The 18,399-nt window shown below is 47.8% G+C and overlaps 1 protein-coding gene across 2 annotated transcripts in view; it reads left to right on the forward strand.

Moving 5' to 3' along the window:
• The window catches only part of LOC138491315 (espin-like protein), a 484,304-nt gene that overhangs the window by 346,857 nt on the left and 119,048 nt on the right, over positions 1-18,399 (forward strand). For both annotated transcript variants that reach the window (XM_069617768.1, XM_069617767.1), the window contains exon 6: positions 14,189-14,311. In XM_069617768.1, the coding sequence (XP_069473869.1) occupies positions 14,189-14,311 (123 nt within the window). The remainder of the gene's footprint in view (positions 1-14,188; positions 14,312-18,399) is intronic.

The raw sequence follows: 18,399 nt of genomic DNA on the forward strand, positions 1-18,399 counted from the left end.
GAGCCATTTCGTATTACACTCGCACACCAGGCACAACCTCTGTGTGCTCTGAGAGGCTAATAAGGGAGTTCTTGAAAGGTATTTTCAGGACATTTCCCCAAGTTCCCAACATCGCTCCCTTGTGGGAGCTCTATGCAATCCTTACAAGGTTAATGTGCCAGCCATTCGAGCTAATGCATGGCAGTAAAGCAGTGTTCTTGGTCACTGACACTTCATCCCAGACAGTAAGTAAGCTACATGCTCTCTGATTGAAGGAGACCTTCCTGGTATTCCAAAAGCACAGTGATCCTTTGAACAAATTCCACGTTTATGCCTAAAGTTCATTCCTTGTCCCACCTTAATGAACCACTGGTAGTCCGAGCATTATTTAATACACTTTCTACGTCTGCACAAAGGTTACTACCCTCTTTGGATGTCAGAAAGGCGCACATGCACTACTTCGGCCACACTAAGTATTTCTGCCATTCCAACCAACTGTTCATAGCGTTTGAACCTAATGGAGCAGGTCAATTGATCTCAAAGGCCTGATCCCCAGATGGCTGGCAGCCTGCATTACACATTGCCACACATAGGTGGGAAGGGTTATTCCTGGCAAGCCTCAGGCACACTCCACAAGGGATATGTCTACCATTGCTGCCGTTTTGATGGGGGTGCAACTCCATGACATCGGCAGCTCCACATACCTTTACAATGTTTTATTGCAGTGACAGGAACACGTCAGAGGAGTCAACAGACGGTACTGCGCAACTTGTTTGCATGAGGGGAGCCTGTTTCGTTTCCTCTGCCATTTTGACAAATTATTTCTAACTACTTTGCAATCAATTCTATAGCATGGCAATCTCTGAAAGGTCTAATGCTGGAGAAGATAAAAGTTACTTATATATAACTAAGGTTCTCCAGAATTTCATAGATTCACATGCAAGCCTACCTCCAACCCCTCATGAGACTCAGAATTACACGCTGCTGGTGCGTTAATATGTTCTGAAAATGGCCGTCATAGGTGGAGTTAAGGGAAAATGTGCCTTTTGGCTGGAGAGAAAATGAAAGGATTCTGATAGATCAATAAAGTGAGTGCAGTGCATTGTTGTCTAAAAGGGGCACTGCTATTTGATTTAACGAGGATTTCCATCTTAAGGATGGGGAATATTCAAGAAAATTTGAATGTGCACGTGACCTAACCAGTCTCTAGGGACCCAAAATGGACCAAAGGGGCTGTTAGCAGCTACCTTTTTGTCATTCTTGGCAGTGCTGAATCCGACTTCTTGGTGCTCTGTGTGCTGTGAATTCCAATCCATGGGCTCAGGGACAAGATTAGTCCTTTTCTCATTCTCCAAAACACAGGCGAGGCTGGCACACAACTGCAGGGTTCCTTCAACATGGTGAGGTCCAGGGTACCGCTGTGGCTGGCAGAAAGGCAGGGTCTTGCTACAGCTGCAGGTCACTCCTCAGGCTGCTGTGAACCCCCGACTAAGGATAAGCCAAATCCTTGTTCTTGGCTCCCAAACACGGGTGAGGCTGGAGCACAACTGCAGGGGTCCTTCAACACAGTGAGGTCCTGGATATCGCTGTGGCTGGTAGAAAGGCAGGACTGTTCCAGTAGCATATCACACCAATGATCCATGGGGATGGTTAGGGGACAGAGCTCCTCCCTGCCTTGGAACACCTGCCTTCACATCACAAGTGGAGGACTTTAGAAAGAACTGCTCTCTCAGCAGGGTCCAGCAAAGTCTTCTCACGTGATCATTGAAAGATGCTTCAAGATGATTCAAAGAAGTGGTGAGAGACCTCTTCTTTTATAGGCAAAGTCTTCAGGTGATTGGACTAAAGCTAGCCTGCATTAGGAGTCCTATCCCTTCTCTTCAAATAAGCAGACCTCGCCCTTCTGATGTCACACCCAAAGTGCTTTGCTCCAGAGGAAGTGGAGTGGACAGAAAAGAGAAAGAGAGGCAAAGAGATTCGAGATGGTGGAAGTCTACTTCCCATGGACAGAGTTACCCTGACAACTCTGGACCCCCCCACCCGACTCCCCCTCCATTTTCTCTATGAACAAAGGCCTTTAGAAATGAAGCCCCCTGGTGTGAGGCCTGGCCCTTTGTGAATGGGTGTGCCCTTTGATTCCTGTTCCCAGTCCAGCATCCTGTAGAGTGGCTGTCCCTGGGAGAAGGGTATTAACTGCCCTTACAAAGGAACAAAGAGAGGCAATCCACCTGGCTGCATTCCTGCTAGTAGGGCAAGGTCTAGCCTTTCTGGGGAATACACATAACCCTTGCACAGCAGAACTGGATCCACAGGGCTGAGGCTGACACATGTGTTATATCAATTTAATGTGGCTGAGATAACTCTGAGAGATGCAGACCACCATACCTTGAAATCTCTCCACTGGCTCTCGGTAGCTGCAAGGATCAAGTTCAAGACCCTCTGAATTGTCCACAAGGCTTTCTGGCGCCGTGGCCTGCACTACATCCAACACTCTCTTCCCAAATACCTTCCTTCTCGAGCCCTTTGCTCAGCATCCTCTAACTCTCTGAGGGTCAGACGCTTCCGATGGCAGAGACTGGGGGGCAGATCTCTCCCCTCTGCAGGTGCATGCATCCCACTGGAATGGCCTCCTGCCCATCTCAATCTTCAGCCGGACCACCTTAAATTACGGAAGCTGCCTAAGACCTTCCATTTCTCCTCTGTTTTCTCTCTCTCTCCCCTTTGCTGACCTACCTCTTCTGCTGCACCGTCTGGTTGCTTGGTTGCCCTCAGAGTCTTACTGGGTACCAGGCTCCTCCATGATCAGTTTCTCCTCCACTGCCTCCGGGCCTACTGTGCAATTAGGGGCTGTAACTATAACCCTACAGTCCCCTGCCTCCTTGCACTTACCCATAGCTGCGTGGCCGTGGCTGCACTCTCAGAGCAATTGCTGCCCTGACTGCACTGCCCCCTTCCCTCTCCCTGGCACTTTCCCTTTCCCTCTCCACGGCACTTACACCTTCTCCCTTCCCCCTGCTCTCTGTCGCAGTTGCATGAGCTGAATGACACCAGGCCTTGTAAGATCGTTTGTCTTGTCCTCTCTTTGTCTTCTCTCCCTTGTCACGCCTAGAAACACTTGTGTACAGGCACGCTATAAATGACATATCATACCCTAATTCAGGTATGCCTTATTTTTACAGTTTAGTGTGCAACCAGGACGGAATCTTTAGAGTTTGCATTTTTTGGAACAGGGGTGCATATTTTATATGCAGCCCCTATGCTGCTGAGACTTTGATGTCACTTGGGCACCTGAACCTCTGAAGCGGCTCTGTGCCACTGGTAGAACATGTGCCGCAAATCAGGATACCGATGCAGGAGGGTACAAGTACACACTATGGTTTTGGCATGGAGTTTATGAAAAGGTAATCTGATTAGCAGATTTCCCTTTCAGAGATGGAATTACCCACAACATTTTATTTTGTAATACTAATCAAAAAAGCCAGGACTTTCACACTCTTGCCAGATGGCAATTCATCACAGGGGGGCAGTCAGGGGATACAGACCAGGGTATCAGTTGTCTTCAAGCACTCACCAGCACAAATGTTGTACTCCAGAGGCTAATAGAATCTGCGAGCAATGGATAGATACATGCTGAAAAAGGACCTTGCTAGTGATGGTCAGGGGGAGGTGGCACTTGGTATCAACCACCTTAAGAAGCATTCAATGCATTTGGGATGCCATCAAAGAATTATTGAATTCTTTTTTCACCCCAAGCTGCACAATACCTCCGCCCACTGAGATGACCGGGTTGGTATTTGGAGTGATGTCACGCTGATGTAACGAATAGCATCACTTCATTCTAGATTGTCATGGGACTGGCGTGGGAGCCTGGGACTCCTGCTTCAACAGCTAAATCCTCCTCTTTCTCCTCAGTTTACAGGAGGAGGAAGGACTTGGCTTGGGCAACAGGACTAACTCCTAGCACTCTCCCTGGCTAGCAGCCATGTCACAAATACTGCTACAGTGTGTGATGTGAGTAGAGTAAGGGAGGTTACGTGGCAGTTGCAGGGGCAAGGCAAGGGGGTGTGGTGGGTGTTTGGTTAAGGATGAGGGGTGTGATGGGTGTTGAGGTTTAGGAGGAGTGATGGGTCATGTATGGAAGGTCACCTGAAAGGTTGTTTTGAGTCTCATCTTGTGAAAATTGGGAAAGGTTGGAGTGTAAATTCAGCCCATAACCTCAGAAGAAATTGTCTGGGTTGTATATGTTTCTGGCATGGACTCTACAATGTGGGTCCATTCCAGCACCAACAGAAATTAACTGCCTTTGACAGCATTGATATCTGTCTGCCTAGTGAAGAGGGGAATTTGAAAATCAACCATGGGACCCCCAAGAGGCACTGTGCTAGATGCAACTATTCATGACCACAAAGAAGCAGTTTACAGTAAGATGGCTGCTGCTGTGTGCATTAGCAACCTGCCTGGTGTTGCTACTACGAGCAAGCTGCTCTCCGTTTGGCAGAAAGAAGAGGAAATGAGCAGGGACACCCCAAGCCGGCAGGCATTGCCGGCCACTCCGAAAGGCCGATCCATAAGGCCCCAGGAGCTTTCTGCCGCTCTCCGCCGTGAGCTCCATATGCCGCAAGCACCCAGTGAGCATTTCAAGCCTATCAAAGGTAAGCCTGTTATCCCAGTGCTATCCTCTGGCTTAACTCATGAATTTATCCACCGCACTGTCATTCGACTTTACTGTAATTTCGAACATCCCTAGCCCCCTTGCCAGCACCTTCCTCAAGCCAGCTCTCGCACCTTCTCCTCCTCCGCAATCTGCCGTAGTGCAAGCCGATGGTCCCCTGCCGCATAAATGCTACAGAGAGGCCATCCTTTATGGCTATCACCCTCTGATGCACGTACAGCCTATGTGAATCTCCAACCACCCACCAAGCTTCCCACTAACGGGCAGAATAAGCATGCGCCACCCGATCCTCCATCCGAACACCAGTGATGCCCACACCGTATCATTGTACCTCAGAGACGTGGTCCCATATCTGTGATCCCAGGCAATCTCCAATCTGCCTGGGTTTCACAGAAGCATCTCTACCACGCACGCCGCCGGTTCAGGAAATTCCCTTGTTGAGCAACCGTTCCTGCAGAGATGCCTTCTGCATGAGCACAGACACTTCCCCCACCCTTATGCCTGCTAGCTCAGCAGCCTCCCCACCGGCACCCCCTTCATGCATCCTACCCTCAGGCCGACATGCTTCTCTAAAAGTGTATTCTGCACCATGGCACCAGTATCCACTCACATCAGAAATTCCAGAATGAGCCTAAAAACAAGTAAGGTGACCCCGTACTGTCTATCTGAATCCCCCCCAGCCAGGAACACTAAATTAGGGGCCCAAATGTGCTGCACTAGCACTGCACACTACCCTATAAGTAAGCCTTCACCAACAGAGAGGCCCCCCTAGACCCTTCCTACCGCTACACAACTAGCCAGCAACCTAAGGAGCGATCACTCCAAGTTGCACCACAGGCAAGACACACCTAACAGAACTCTACCTAGGAATCCCAGGGGGAAACAGAAGCACACTCATGACAAATACCTAGTCCATCCACAAATGAGCAGCAGGCATGCTGCTAGCCCGACTCCCTCTAAGCAACAGGCCAGCCAGCCTGTCCAAAAATCATACTCTTCCAGACCCACCAGGTCTGAAAGCCGCCCTCATAAATGCCGGGTCCATCCCAGCCCATGCTCTGGATGTAAATTACCTTATCATCTCCCAGAACCTGGATATGCAGCCATTACGGAATACTGGCTACACCAAGCCTCTAGCACTGCTCTGGCTCTAGCACTACCAGAGGGCTTTGCTATCCTCGGAAGCGACAGACCTGACGCTAGTGGAGGAGGCATTGCACTCATCTTTAAGGAATCCTTGCAAATAAGACCTACCAACATAACGATAGTAGGCAATTGCGAGCTACTCTCTGTCAAACTCTCCTCCAGCCCCAACGACTCTCTAACTATTCATGTGATCTACCAACCACCCGGCCCTCTTCCCACCTTAGTAAAGAACCTCATCCACATCATCAGAATTAACATCAAACCCACGACCAGGACTACCCTATCAGGAGACTGCAAGCTCAACGATCCCGAAGACCACAACGCTGCCTCAGTAGCCAATGCTCTCTCAGCCACTGGATTTAGTCACTGCATAAGGGCCCCCACCCATATTAAAGGCCGACACTGGACTGGGTAGCAGATCTCAACAGCCAGATCACCATATTGTCCAACTCACCATGCCCACATCCTTACCTTTACCTTCCCACCCAATAAACTGCCAATCCCTGTACGTCCTGCCATGCCACCAACCTGGTCCTGCAGTGCCCGGAAGATGACCAACGACTCAAAATCCCCACACCTCACACCTCTCCAACCAGAACACCTCCTCTCAGATGATCCCGGGATCCTAACTGACCCATACACAAACATCCTAGAAAGAGCAGTCAATACCATTACCCCACTAGCACCACGCAAGGAGAAACGAGCAGGGCATATCAACTAATGGTTCATCCCTGACTGCCAAACCTTACGCAAAGAAAACACCTAATGGAAGCCGCTTGGATAAAAGCCCCAACTATCGCATTCAAAGCCACATTCAACAAGAGTGCAAGGGAACTCAAACAAGCCATCATATCAGCGAAATCTGCGGCCTTCAATTCCAGAAGTCTCAATGCTAAATCCAACTCCCAAGAAATCTTCAAGATTCTCAGGGAGTTGGAAACACCTTCAACCCCGCCATCCACTATCATCAAAGACGAGCTGTGATGCTCAAACATTCAGGATGCCTTGCATGCTAAAATCCCCATGCTAAAGAAGATAATAGCTCTTAGAGCAGGCTCATATCAAAACCACCAGCACCCACCACACCCTCCTCCTCTCCCATAACAATTACACCCCGACCTTTGAACTCAAAAGAAATCACTGAAGCAGAAACCACCCGCATCTTAAAAAGCCTAAAGCCCTCAAGATGCAAGGAGGACATTTGTCCAGCTTCCATCATCAAAGACTGCACCGAAGCCTTAGTACAATTCATCACAAGGTTCATTAACGCCTCCTTCACTTCGAGTATAGTCACCACAAACCTTAAAGAAGCATGGGTCCTCCCACTTCTAAAGAAACCTTCACTAGACCCTGCAGTGCCTAACAACTACCATACAATCAGCACAGTCCTGTTCCTTCTAAAGATATTGGATAGGTCAGCATACATTCAAATACAAGACTTTCTAGAAACCAACCATTTCCTAGGCTCTCGACAATCAGGCTTCAGGCCTGGACATGGCACAGAATTAGCATTACTAGACCTGAAAAACCAGCTTGACAATCTCAGATATGAGGGGAAACCTGCACTCCTCCTTCTCCTTGACCTATCAGCTGCCTTTGAGCTAGTGGACCACCATACACTATGTCACCACCTCACAGCAGCTGCCAACTTCTCCCAAGACGCTACCACCTGGGTGGCCTCCTTTCTGGAAGTAATATCTATCAGAGTCTTCTCAAACATAGCCAGTGCCCCGCACCCCCCAATAGCTGTGGTGTTCCCCAAGGCTCCTGCATCTCCCTGACCTTATATAACATTTACACCGGACCTCTCTTTGACCTCTTGGTCTCCATTGGCATCTCGTACACAAATTATGCTGACGACACCCAGATCCTTCTCCCGCTGACTGGCATCTATGACAATGACTCCCTCACCATCAACAAAAATCTACTCAACAATCCAGGCGTGGATGGCCACAAACCATCTATTAATCAACGAGAAGACAGAGATCCCACTGCTAGGATCACCAGCAACACTGAAGAAGCTCAACTCTCAATCCACTTTCTTCACCATTACTCCCTGTCTGGGCAAACTCCTGGAAAAGTTGGCCATCTCTCAGCTTAACCTTCATTCCAATTCTGTTGGCTGTCTCCATGACCACCAGTCTGGCTTCAGAGCTGCCAGAAGCACGGACACTGCGCTCCTGAATATCCGTGAAGATCTGCTCTCCAACCTTGACTCTAACATTCCCTCTGTCCTCATCCTCCCCGATCTCTCTTCTGCCTTCGACGCGGTCAACCATACCATCCTGCTCAACCGTCTGCATGAAAACCTGGGTATCACTGATCAGGCTCTGGCCTGGCTGACCTCATTCCTCTCAGATTGACCCTCCCAGGTCCAACTTGGGTCCTTCCTTTCATCTATCTTCCTCTCTACCTATGGTGTTCCCTAGGGGTCTAACCTCTCGCCCTGGCTTCTCAACCAATATCTGGCAACTCTCGCCACTGCATTGCCACTTTCTGCTCAAATTTCCAGTGCTACGCTGATGACACTCAACTCATTTTCAGGTTGCCCTCTGCCACCTCCTCTCGCTCTCTCATCTCTGATTGCCTAACTGCCATTCAAGATTGGTGTGCCGCCAATGTTCTTTGTCTGAATGCCAGCAAGACAGAGATCCTCCTCATCGGCACACCTTCACCATCCTTTCCCCTCACTCTCTGGCCGGCCTCCCTTGGCCCTCCTCCTACCCCCACCTGCGAGGCTAAGAACCTCGGCGTCATCTTTGACTCCACACTTTCCTTCTCCGCCCACATCTCTGAGGTCTCTAAAAAGTCAAATGTCCTACTGCACCTCCTCAGAGGTACTCTGCCTTTCCTCTCCTTCCCCCAGAAGCTCATGGTATCCCAAGCTCTGGTTCTCTCTAGCTTGGACTATTGTAACAGCCTCTTTCTAAATCTACCTGCCTCTACTCTCCGCCCTCTGGAACTAATCCAGAAAGAACTGTGAGACTTGTCCTTGGCCTCAAGCCCTGGGATTGTATCTCTCCAGCTCTGAAATCTCTCAATTGGCTCCCAGTGGATGCAAGGATTCAATTCAAAACCCTCAGCAATGTCCACAAGGCTTTCTGGGGCCTGGGTCCAAAATACCTTCAGCTATCCCTCCGCAGATACCTCCCCTCTCGAGCTCTTCACTCCTCTACCTCCAACTCCCTCAGGGTCAGTCGTTTTTCAAAGAAACGAGCTGGGGGTAGATCTCTGTCTTCGGCTGGGGCCTCCCTCTGGAACAGCCTCCCTGCCACTCTAAAACTTGAGGAGAACCATCTCCGGTTCCGGAAGCACCTCAAGACCTTCCTCTTTTCTTCTGCCTTCGCTCCCCCTCTCCCCTGCTGATCTGTTCTCTCTTGGCACGGTGCACCTGGCCACCCTCTGTCCTCCAGGCCCAGGTACCTGCTCACTCTGCCACCCTCCTGCAATGCCTCCGGGTAACCCCTTGCACTGGGGTCTGTATCTGTACCCATACAGCCCGCCCTTTTCTTCCTGCACTTATCAGACCTACCCTGTCTGCTGCCTTAAACCTAGCACTTGTAAATTGCTGGCTGCATTACCACTGTTTGTTACCTTTATTATTTATTTATTGTTATTTATCTGTTTCTCCTCTGCTTCGCACTTTCCACTTCTCCCCCTTCCATGCACTTTTCCCCTCCCCTTCTCCCATGCACTTGCGCGTTCTCAACGTCACTGGGCCTAGTAAGATCGCTGTTTTGTTCTCCCCTGTTCCCCTCCCTTGCCTTGTCGCGCTCTGAAACACTTGTGTACGAGCGCAATAGAAATAAAATATCAATATTAATATCAATATATCAATATCAATACCATCGACAGAAATCTGATCCCAGTCTCTAACTCAGTAGAAATGATTGGGTTCTATCTGGATGCCACTCTCTCCCTCATGCGGCATGTGAACTCGATTGCCTCCTCACCTGCCTACACAACCAAGCTGATCAATGCTGCCAGACAATTCTTGACACCCCTCAACTGCCTCTCCATTGCTTGGGCTTTAATAGGGGCCACATTACACTAGTGGAATGCCCTCTTTGTAGGTACCTACCAAACAAAACATCAACAAAATGCAGATTCTCCAAAACAATGGCCTGCGCTCTGCACTCAACATCTCCAAAAGAGAACATATTACAGCAGCCAGAAGGAAAGCCCACTGGCTCTTGTGAGAAACCTGAAGGTGTCTCACTTACTAGTTCCCGGGGATCTGTCATCCAGGTGGCCAGGACATGGCCATTGCTATTGGATCTAGTTCCTGGGGGTGGACCAGTGCAGGAGGATCACATGGATGAGGGGACTTCGGGGAGTCGAAGTGGGACATTGAAGGGTGAGGCGTGGTATCCCCTTCCTTATGACACCTTTTCCCCATCCTGCCCAGTATGATACTTAAAAACTCTAACCGCCCTTTTCCAACACGAGCACTCTCTCACACCATGAGCAACAACAGACTAATGCCAGAGACGTTTACCTGACATGTCCCAACACAAGGGTCAGACAGAGTCAGGCAATTACCGATGACTACACACACCTGACTGCCCTTTCCCTTCCAAAGTGGGATAAAAGGAGGGGCACAGGCACACATTGTGAGCAAGGCCGAACGCACGAGGAAGCAGTTATTCCTGAACGCAGTTCAAATGTAGGAGAAAAGCGACGAGACCTGAAAGGATGTCAAGGAGGGAGTCGCCGTTGCCCTTTTCAACCTAGACCTGCAAAGCATCCGACAAAAGAAACAAAAGTCCGGGAATCGCAGCTGGCGAATGGTGTGATGGATGTCAGTGGTACATGGAACCCTACGGCACTGATAGCCAGGGCGGGGAGACGTAGTTGCCATCGTGGTACCCTCCTTGACTTCAGCGGCAAAAGAAACGCCAACGAGTTCAGCAGAGCCCGTGAGTCGGAAGAGCCTGATAGTGTGCCGGACTGTGCTAGGCTCAAGGTTGCAGTGGCAACAGTAAGAAAATTAAGAAGCAGAGATATTTTGTGAACAAACTTGGTACCAGAGATAGAGTGGTCCGGCACCATATGGGCGCTCATTCGAAAGACTCTAGCTAGTACCCCTCTCCTGAACAAAGAGACTGGGCCTCATTACGACCCTGGCGGAAAGGGTTTTACGCCAGCGTAATGCATGGCGTACCTTTCCGCCAAACTACGAGTTCCCGTAGCGCCATGGCGATTTTTTTGCCTGGTTTTTCCGGGCGGAAAAATCCATGGCGCTACGGGACCTGTTGTTAATTACGCCACCGTAATTTACGGTGGCGTAATTAACGCCTTCCCCACTCCCATTATACCCTATGGGGCAAAAATGGGAATGGGGAAGGGTAAATGGGGATTGGGGACTTACCGCCCCGCCAACGTCGGAATGGGGTGGTAAGTCCGCCAACCCACATGGCGGTGTTAGCAGCTCTGCGCCATGGACTATGGTGCAAATTGCACCATGGTCCTCCGCCAGGGTCGTAATGAGGCCCACTGTGTTGATTGAAACGCGTATTGAAACTACGAGTACCAAGAGGCCATAGAGGAAGGCCGACGTGAGGTGTCAAGGTGGTCATACAAGGATCAGGCCAAATGCCTTGTACAATCGAAAGTCCTTGACATGTTGCAGTGATTTTTGATGATTGTGAAATTCTGACAGAGGGAATTGTGAAACAGGCATTTGGGCCTGGCAGAGGCGAACGCTGTGTGAACTATGATTTTGTGAATAAAAACGCACTTGCCATAGGGTAACAGAGTGACTCAGCGAGACCTGATCGCCCTTCAGAAGTCTTTGTTTGAAGTTGACAAGTGCTGTGAAAGGTCTGAGCCTGGGTGAGGTGGAAAGGTGGTTGTTTAAAAAGACATTGGGCCTCATTACGAGGCTGGCGGTAGCTGTGTCTGTACTACAGGCACGGCTGCCGCCGGTATCCCTTTTGTTCCAGCACCCGCGAATGGGCAATTACCGGGTCATGCCGAGTTTGGCAGACCCAGTAATTGCCCATTCGCGGGTGCCAGTAATAAGGGACTCCCCATCTCCATTCGGCCCCACAGGACTGAATGGGAATGGGGAAGGTGGTAGCACCGGTACCGTTAATAATGGTACCGGTGCTACAGTCCTGTTCTGCTCGTGGGTGCCGGTACGGCCACCAGGTCAGACCTGGTGGCTGCAAAGGCACCTGCGAGCACAACTCGTAGTATGGCGGTACAGTAGCAACGGTGCCAGTAGCGCTACCAGCACCGTTGTTGCCTTACAGCCATACTTGTAATGAGGCTCATAGAGACTCTTGAATATTGCAAATAAGGAAATTGTTATTGAAAGGCAATAGTGAACCCGACTGAGGGACGTCAAGAGAAAAGTTGTGAAGAACATAAGTGAACAACATTGTGACAAGTATGAACCCGACTGAGGGATGTCCACAGTGAATGGTTGGTTTGAGCCCGATTGAGACGGCTGACGAGTGAGAGTAGGATCGGAGCCCGGCTGAGGGGGATCCAAGTGTGGAGGGTAACCACCCGATGTGAAGATTAGCAGAAGGAATGGTTTGTTTTGTTGTTTTGGCATATAAGGTCCTCTGACGAGTAGCAGAAGTTGTTGTTTTGGCACATCACGCCCCTCTGAAGCAAGAGACTTTGCATGAGAATAGACTTGGGCACAGAATGCCGTGATATAGAGAAAAGGAACTGTAAGCTTGTGCTGGAGAAACCCAGCAGTGTGCTGTGCTCAAGAGCCCCGCCTTGTCCCGTGCTAAGAAACGTGGGGAAGTGAGACCCCGGCCATGATATCCTGAAATCATTTTGTGAACTCTTCTTTCTTTTCTTATGAAACATTATCCAACACTATTTTTGTAACATAGTGGTTAGGATTGGCAATAGTTTTCTTTTAGTATAGGCCCTTTTTATTTGACTAGGCTCCACTAGGACTGTTTTATTATTATTTGGTGGTCGTAGCTTGCTCCCATCTTAGATTTAGGTGTAGATTAGGCGTTTATCTCACCCATTTTACAGTTTAATAAACACCCTTGAACTGTGATCACTTGTGTCTGTCTTGCTTTGAAACCATGCCTTCCTTACACTCCCTATTCGTGAAAGGATTCTATTCAAAACACTGTCAATCACACACTAATGCCTACCGGATACTGCGCCAGTATGCCTGGCCCAGAAATTGCAAGAGCCAAATCAGTCAGACCAACCAGGTCAATGCACGCACGCCGCCTCGCAATTCCTAAATTCAATCGAGTCAAAGGAGGAGGATCTAGCTTCCCTACGCTAGCAGCCAAGCATTGGAATGCCCTCCCACATGCCCTACGAGCGGAGGAATCCCACTGGGCCTACCAAAAATCCTTAAAAACATTGCTGTTCTCCTAAACTGTGAACACTCTAAGGCATTCCACCTGCATGCCTCAGCGAGTAACATTGTGAAACTTCCTATATGTCTGTAATGTTTTTTCTTCCCTCCTCCCTTCTCATTGAAGTCACCCTGTGAGTAACTGATCCTGTAACAGCGCCTCGATGCCTCCGGGCTTAGGTGCTTTACAAATGTAAAAATAAATAATTAAACAAGTTGAAAGTGGGCCTCCAGTGGCAGATAGGGAACAACATAACCTATAGGCTGGGGATATTCCGTGCAGCATACCGAAAATGTGCCAAAATGCCTCGGTGGCACAACAAAATAGTACAGCTACCAGCATGAAAAGATGGGGTATCGGGGTGCAGATGGCAATGCTGCTCTGAGTGTCCCATAGGACGAGCCGCAGGCTGGAAGGTAAGCCTACCGAGGGTGAGTATTTGCTCTTTCCTGGGCATCCAGGCAGGGTGATGGCTCCACCCTCGGACCAGTGGCCCGACTCATCCTCCTACTGTTTCTCTTTCATAGCTGCCTCCTCGCAACTTCCTGTTGCTATATTAACCTGTCTCCATCTACAGATCTATAGCTCATATAGGTGCTTCTTCAAGGCTACAACTCCCAGCACATTAATCTGCAGTGTTTTTATTTTTGTGAGGCTTTTATATCCTTTGTAGGTTATGAGATGCATCTGTACTTGAATTAGTCTCAGCTGGCAGTCAGTGTCAACACCTTTTTACTGGAGGTAATTTATTGGAAATTCCGCAAAGGTATTCGAAATTATAATTACATAATATGTCCTGCATGCAGTATTTGCGATTACCGCATGCAGAATTGTATGGCTTTTTAGCCCATGTGCTATATTCCTCATGCAGTGTCAGCTCATGCAATATCACCTGCGGTACCAACTCATTATCATATGGTCAGTTAATCCTTGTGATTTTACGACATCTGCGTGTTTTTGAAGTCACAGCAAAACTCGTAAGCCGGGTGTATATGTGCAATCGCGAGTTTCTTATTTAATACTCCGTGCAATCTTTATGCAGGGGGAGTCGACCAATCACATCAACGGACAGACGCAAAATGAAGCCAAGTCGAAGGAACTGGATGGCCTGCAAATCAGCACATTTCTACAGAGAGCCAAGAGAGTGGGAATGTTCTCCCAACTGGTATGCCACCCATCTGCTCTGTTCACTGTATTGCAGTGTTTCATGATCTCTGCATGGATCCTCTCTGTAGCGTTCTGGCAGTATCAGGTAATATTATCCCCATAAATAATGTCGCCATACATATAGTCGCCGGGAAACGGCATAGGCGACATTATTTATGGGGACGGTACCATGTCATAATATCGCCGCAAAAAACGGCGCCATTCTTGCATGGCGACATTTTTGCGGGGATATTATCACATGGAACCGGTCTGGCATGTTATATTCTCCTGTCTACGCCATGTTCATGGGTACACTGCATCTTCCATACATGGTACATTCCCTTCTGTTGAGTGTGACAAGATGCCTCACAAAGACCATTCTCCTCCCTAATACAGGGCAGCCCCCCATCACTCCCTCTCTCTCTCTCTCTCTCCCTCTTTTACACCCATCCGATGGTAGATTCCCACCTCCCGCCATGTCATGATCTCTCTCTAGCATGATGAGTTTTCTACAAATGGGCAATGGCTGTCCTTCTCCCATGTGACCTCCACCCCATGCAGCATGAATGCTTGTGCCCTCTCATTGTGTCTGATTAAATGCACTCTCTGCCTCTCTGGGCCTCATTACGAGTTGGAGGTCCGGGTCCGGGGTCTGTGAATGAGGAATTACCGGGTCATTCTAACCTTGGAGGACCCGGTAATTCCTCGTTCACAAAACCAATCCCCATTCCCATTCGAGCCCCGATAGGGCTCAATGGGGATGGGGATGGAGCTCCTTGGTCCCCTCACGGGACCCGGAAAGGTCGTCTGGTTTTACCAGACATCTGTTCCGGGTCCCGTGAGGGAACCTCATAATAGGGCGCAATGGGTTTACCGGCACCGGCACCATTACCGGTGCCGGTAAACCCATTCGGCCAGCCTCGTAATGAAACCCTCTGTCTCTTTGGCTCTATCCGTCCATCTTGCCTCTTTCTCACGTGCCTTCTCCTTCCTATTTCATGGCGTGCTTTCTCTACTGGTACCGGCCAATCTCCCCACTAGACGATGGTCTACTCATTCTCATTGAGTGGCATCCGCACCGTGGCAGCACATTCTGCCTACCAGTTACCATGTCATTGCGTGGCATAGCAGTTCACATCCCGAAACTGGCCCCACAGAGAGGCATGATATTGTCTATCTAATGGTGTGGATTCTTGATGATTGCATGGTTTCCCTCATAAAACTAAAACTGACAATGGGATGGCACGTTTTTTCCTTACGATATTGATATCATCAATTTTTTACAAATGACTCTTAATAATGGCCCGCCACGGTTTCTCTGACAATATCATGGCAAAGTGTATATTTTGCAATTGACTCTTGGCAATTGCAGGGCATAGCTTTTGCAAGACTCCAGATGAAGGGTTGCTTTTCTTTAAATCAATTACACCAGGCAATGACATTTGCCATATTCTCTTGTGACCCCAAACACTGACAGTGTGCATGGAATGTTTTCCCAAAGCTCTTACTCTTGAAAATGGCACAGTATGACACATTTAAAGGCTTCAAAATGTCATGACATGATGTCACCGTTAAAACTAACTCCTGATGATGGCATGGCCCTTTGTCCAAATTGATAATTCTTCATTTGGCTCATAAAAGTACGGAAAAATCACACACAAGCATACACATTGCTATCAAATAAATAACCAACACCATCAATACTATGGTGGGTTTAAGAAATGCACTAAAGGGCTAATATTGAGCCAAGCATATAATGCAAGGGTAGACTAGGCCAATTCAGTTACAAAGCCACACAGCGCCACCTAGTAGCCGTCTCTTGAAATGTAGCCTCATTTTGGATTAAATGAGCAAAGGACTGTGGGTATGCACCCTTTAAAAGAAAAACTTGCATTTTATGAAATTAATGTCATTATCTTGTAGGATAGCGATTTGTATTTATATCTTTAAGACCAACACAAAGGCTGCATATCCATATCTGCTCTTGAGCTCTGAATTGGAGGTGAACTTCCAGGGTTGCCCAGTAAGTGGTGCTGTCACACGTGTGGCTTGTTAACTAAATTAACACATTCCACTCACACATTATTAAGGTCTAACAGGGGCAGAATATTAAAGTTTATCAAATACATCTAAAATCTTTGGAAACAATAAGAGTATTTGCTGTCTAAATCAAAGGAATCCTCTTTGATCACACAGCCTAGGTTTTAACTTTACAACCGGCTTCCATAATTCTTGTAACTGCCAGCTGCCCTTCATCATATATGCAACACCAAAATAATGAACCCTTGTAGGTCTTGCTTCAGTAGTGTGCCCCACAGGTGAAAAGTACCTTCTTCATGGCTCATTGGGTAAGAGGCGCGTGAAAAAGTGGAGTAATGTACAGTCAGGAGCAGGGCCATCTTAAGCACTTTTTGGGCCCTGGGCACGGACATCTTTGGGGCCCCCCTCCACCAAACCAAACAAATTAAGGGATCATGAAAAATGATCGCACCCCCCGCCCCACCTGTTGCGCTAACAACCTATAGGTTGATATGCTGTCTTGCAGCATATTAAGCACGTTTACTCCCTTTAAGTCCCCTTACCTTCTTCACTATTGCTCTAATCAGAATGATAAACAAGTAGCATTTGAAGACCAACATTAGCAGTCTACGAATAGGTTACTGCTCTAGTGCATACAGGATAATTGTTATCAATAACATCCAGGAAGGTGTGCAGCCTGTAGTAGTAATGCAGGACCGTATGTAAAAGGTACATGTCACCCATAATAGACAGAGAACTCACATCAGCTGCCTCACAGAATACAAAAGGGCTCATGCATGGACAGAGGAGACCAATTGGAAGGAAGGAGAACGCTACACATACTGTAGCATGGATAGTGGATGCAGATTAGAAGCTACCAGAAAGGTGTCTTTATCCAGATAGATTGTGATTAGAAGTGGGATATGGTTTTCAAATAGTGTTGCCATTAGATATCAAAGGAACAAATACCTGTGGTGTGCGATATAAATATGCTCACTATAAAAGTGGAAGCAACCCTATAGCCAGTGAAACCATGATAAGTCTTTTATGAAGATCATACCATGAGAAGGAAATCACTCTGAAGGGCTGACAATTTTGAAAGGTTTAGGGACTGGCAATTTAAGATTTAATGAGATGCCCAGGATCACACATTGGTTAAGGGCTGAAGCGGTGAAGCTGGGATTTGTGCCAACACTGTTATTTCTGCATTTGAACACTTTCATTTCCAGTTCTTACCATTAACTAAAACAATCTCATTTTATAAAAACGGACTTGGAATGTACACAAATCACATTACCAAACATGACCATTTTTAACAAAATATTATAGAAGGGTTCTATGCAAAATTGGAATGGTTCTAGCTTCATTCTCTCCATTGTCAAGGGAAGTATATAAGTACCAGCATACCATTCGATGTGATTTAACAGATGTAATCTGGGTTTGTCTTTTGTATTTTAAAGCTTTAAATACTCCCAAAACAATGGGTTGTGACATTTTCTTTTATAAACGTGCATAAAAACCTTTGACTTTTACCAAAAAGCTAACCGTTTTTTGTGTCAAACAAGCAGACCTTGAAATATACTTGCCTAAGGCCTGCAACATCTGGTCCGCTCTCTTCTGTCTACCACCCCTCCCACTCAAATGGTCTACACAAGAAGAAAGATCAAATAATGGGCTAAACGATGCCAGAAGCATGCACGAAGGCAAACCTCACAGAAGATAGCAAAGTAATGTAAAATATATTAGATGATTTGACCAGGATCACTGTATCGTCTGCTGGCAAAGCCAGGATACAAGCATGAACGCTTCCGTTCCATAGTCTTGAATTTGGATACTTATTCACCTCTTGGACTAACCAGTTTATACCATCGTTGGAGGCGATTGTCTAGGTTTTACAACACATCATCTGAACAAACCAATTTCTAGACTCCATGTTAGTTTTTATAGCATTCCCTATCTGGTACAGGTACATTGCTTATACCAGCAGATGTTGTTCTGCAAAACCAAGTACATATGCAGGCAGTTTTATAAACTTCAGACATCGGAAAAGCTCAGCCAGCCTTGCTGGAATATGATATTCTAATTTTG

This window comes from Ambystoma mexicanum, chromosome 10 (genome assembly GCF_040938575.1).
Source record: "Ambystoma mexicanum isolate Mex_15411 chromosome 10, UKY_AmexF1_1, whole genome shotgun sequence".
Classification (NCBI taxonomy): Eukaryota; Metazoa; Chordata; class Amphibia; order Caudata; family Ambystomatidae; genus Ambystoma; species Ambystoma mexicanum.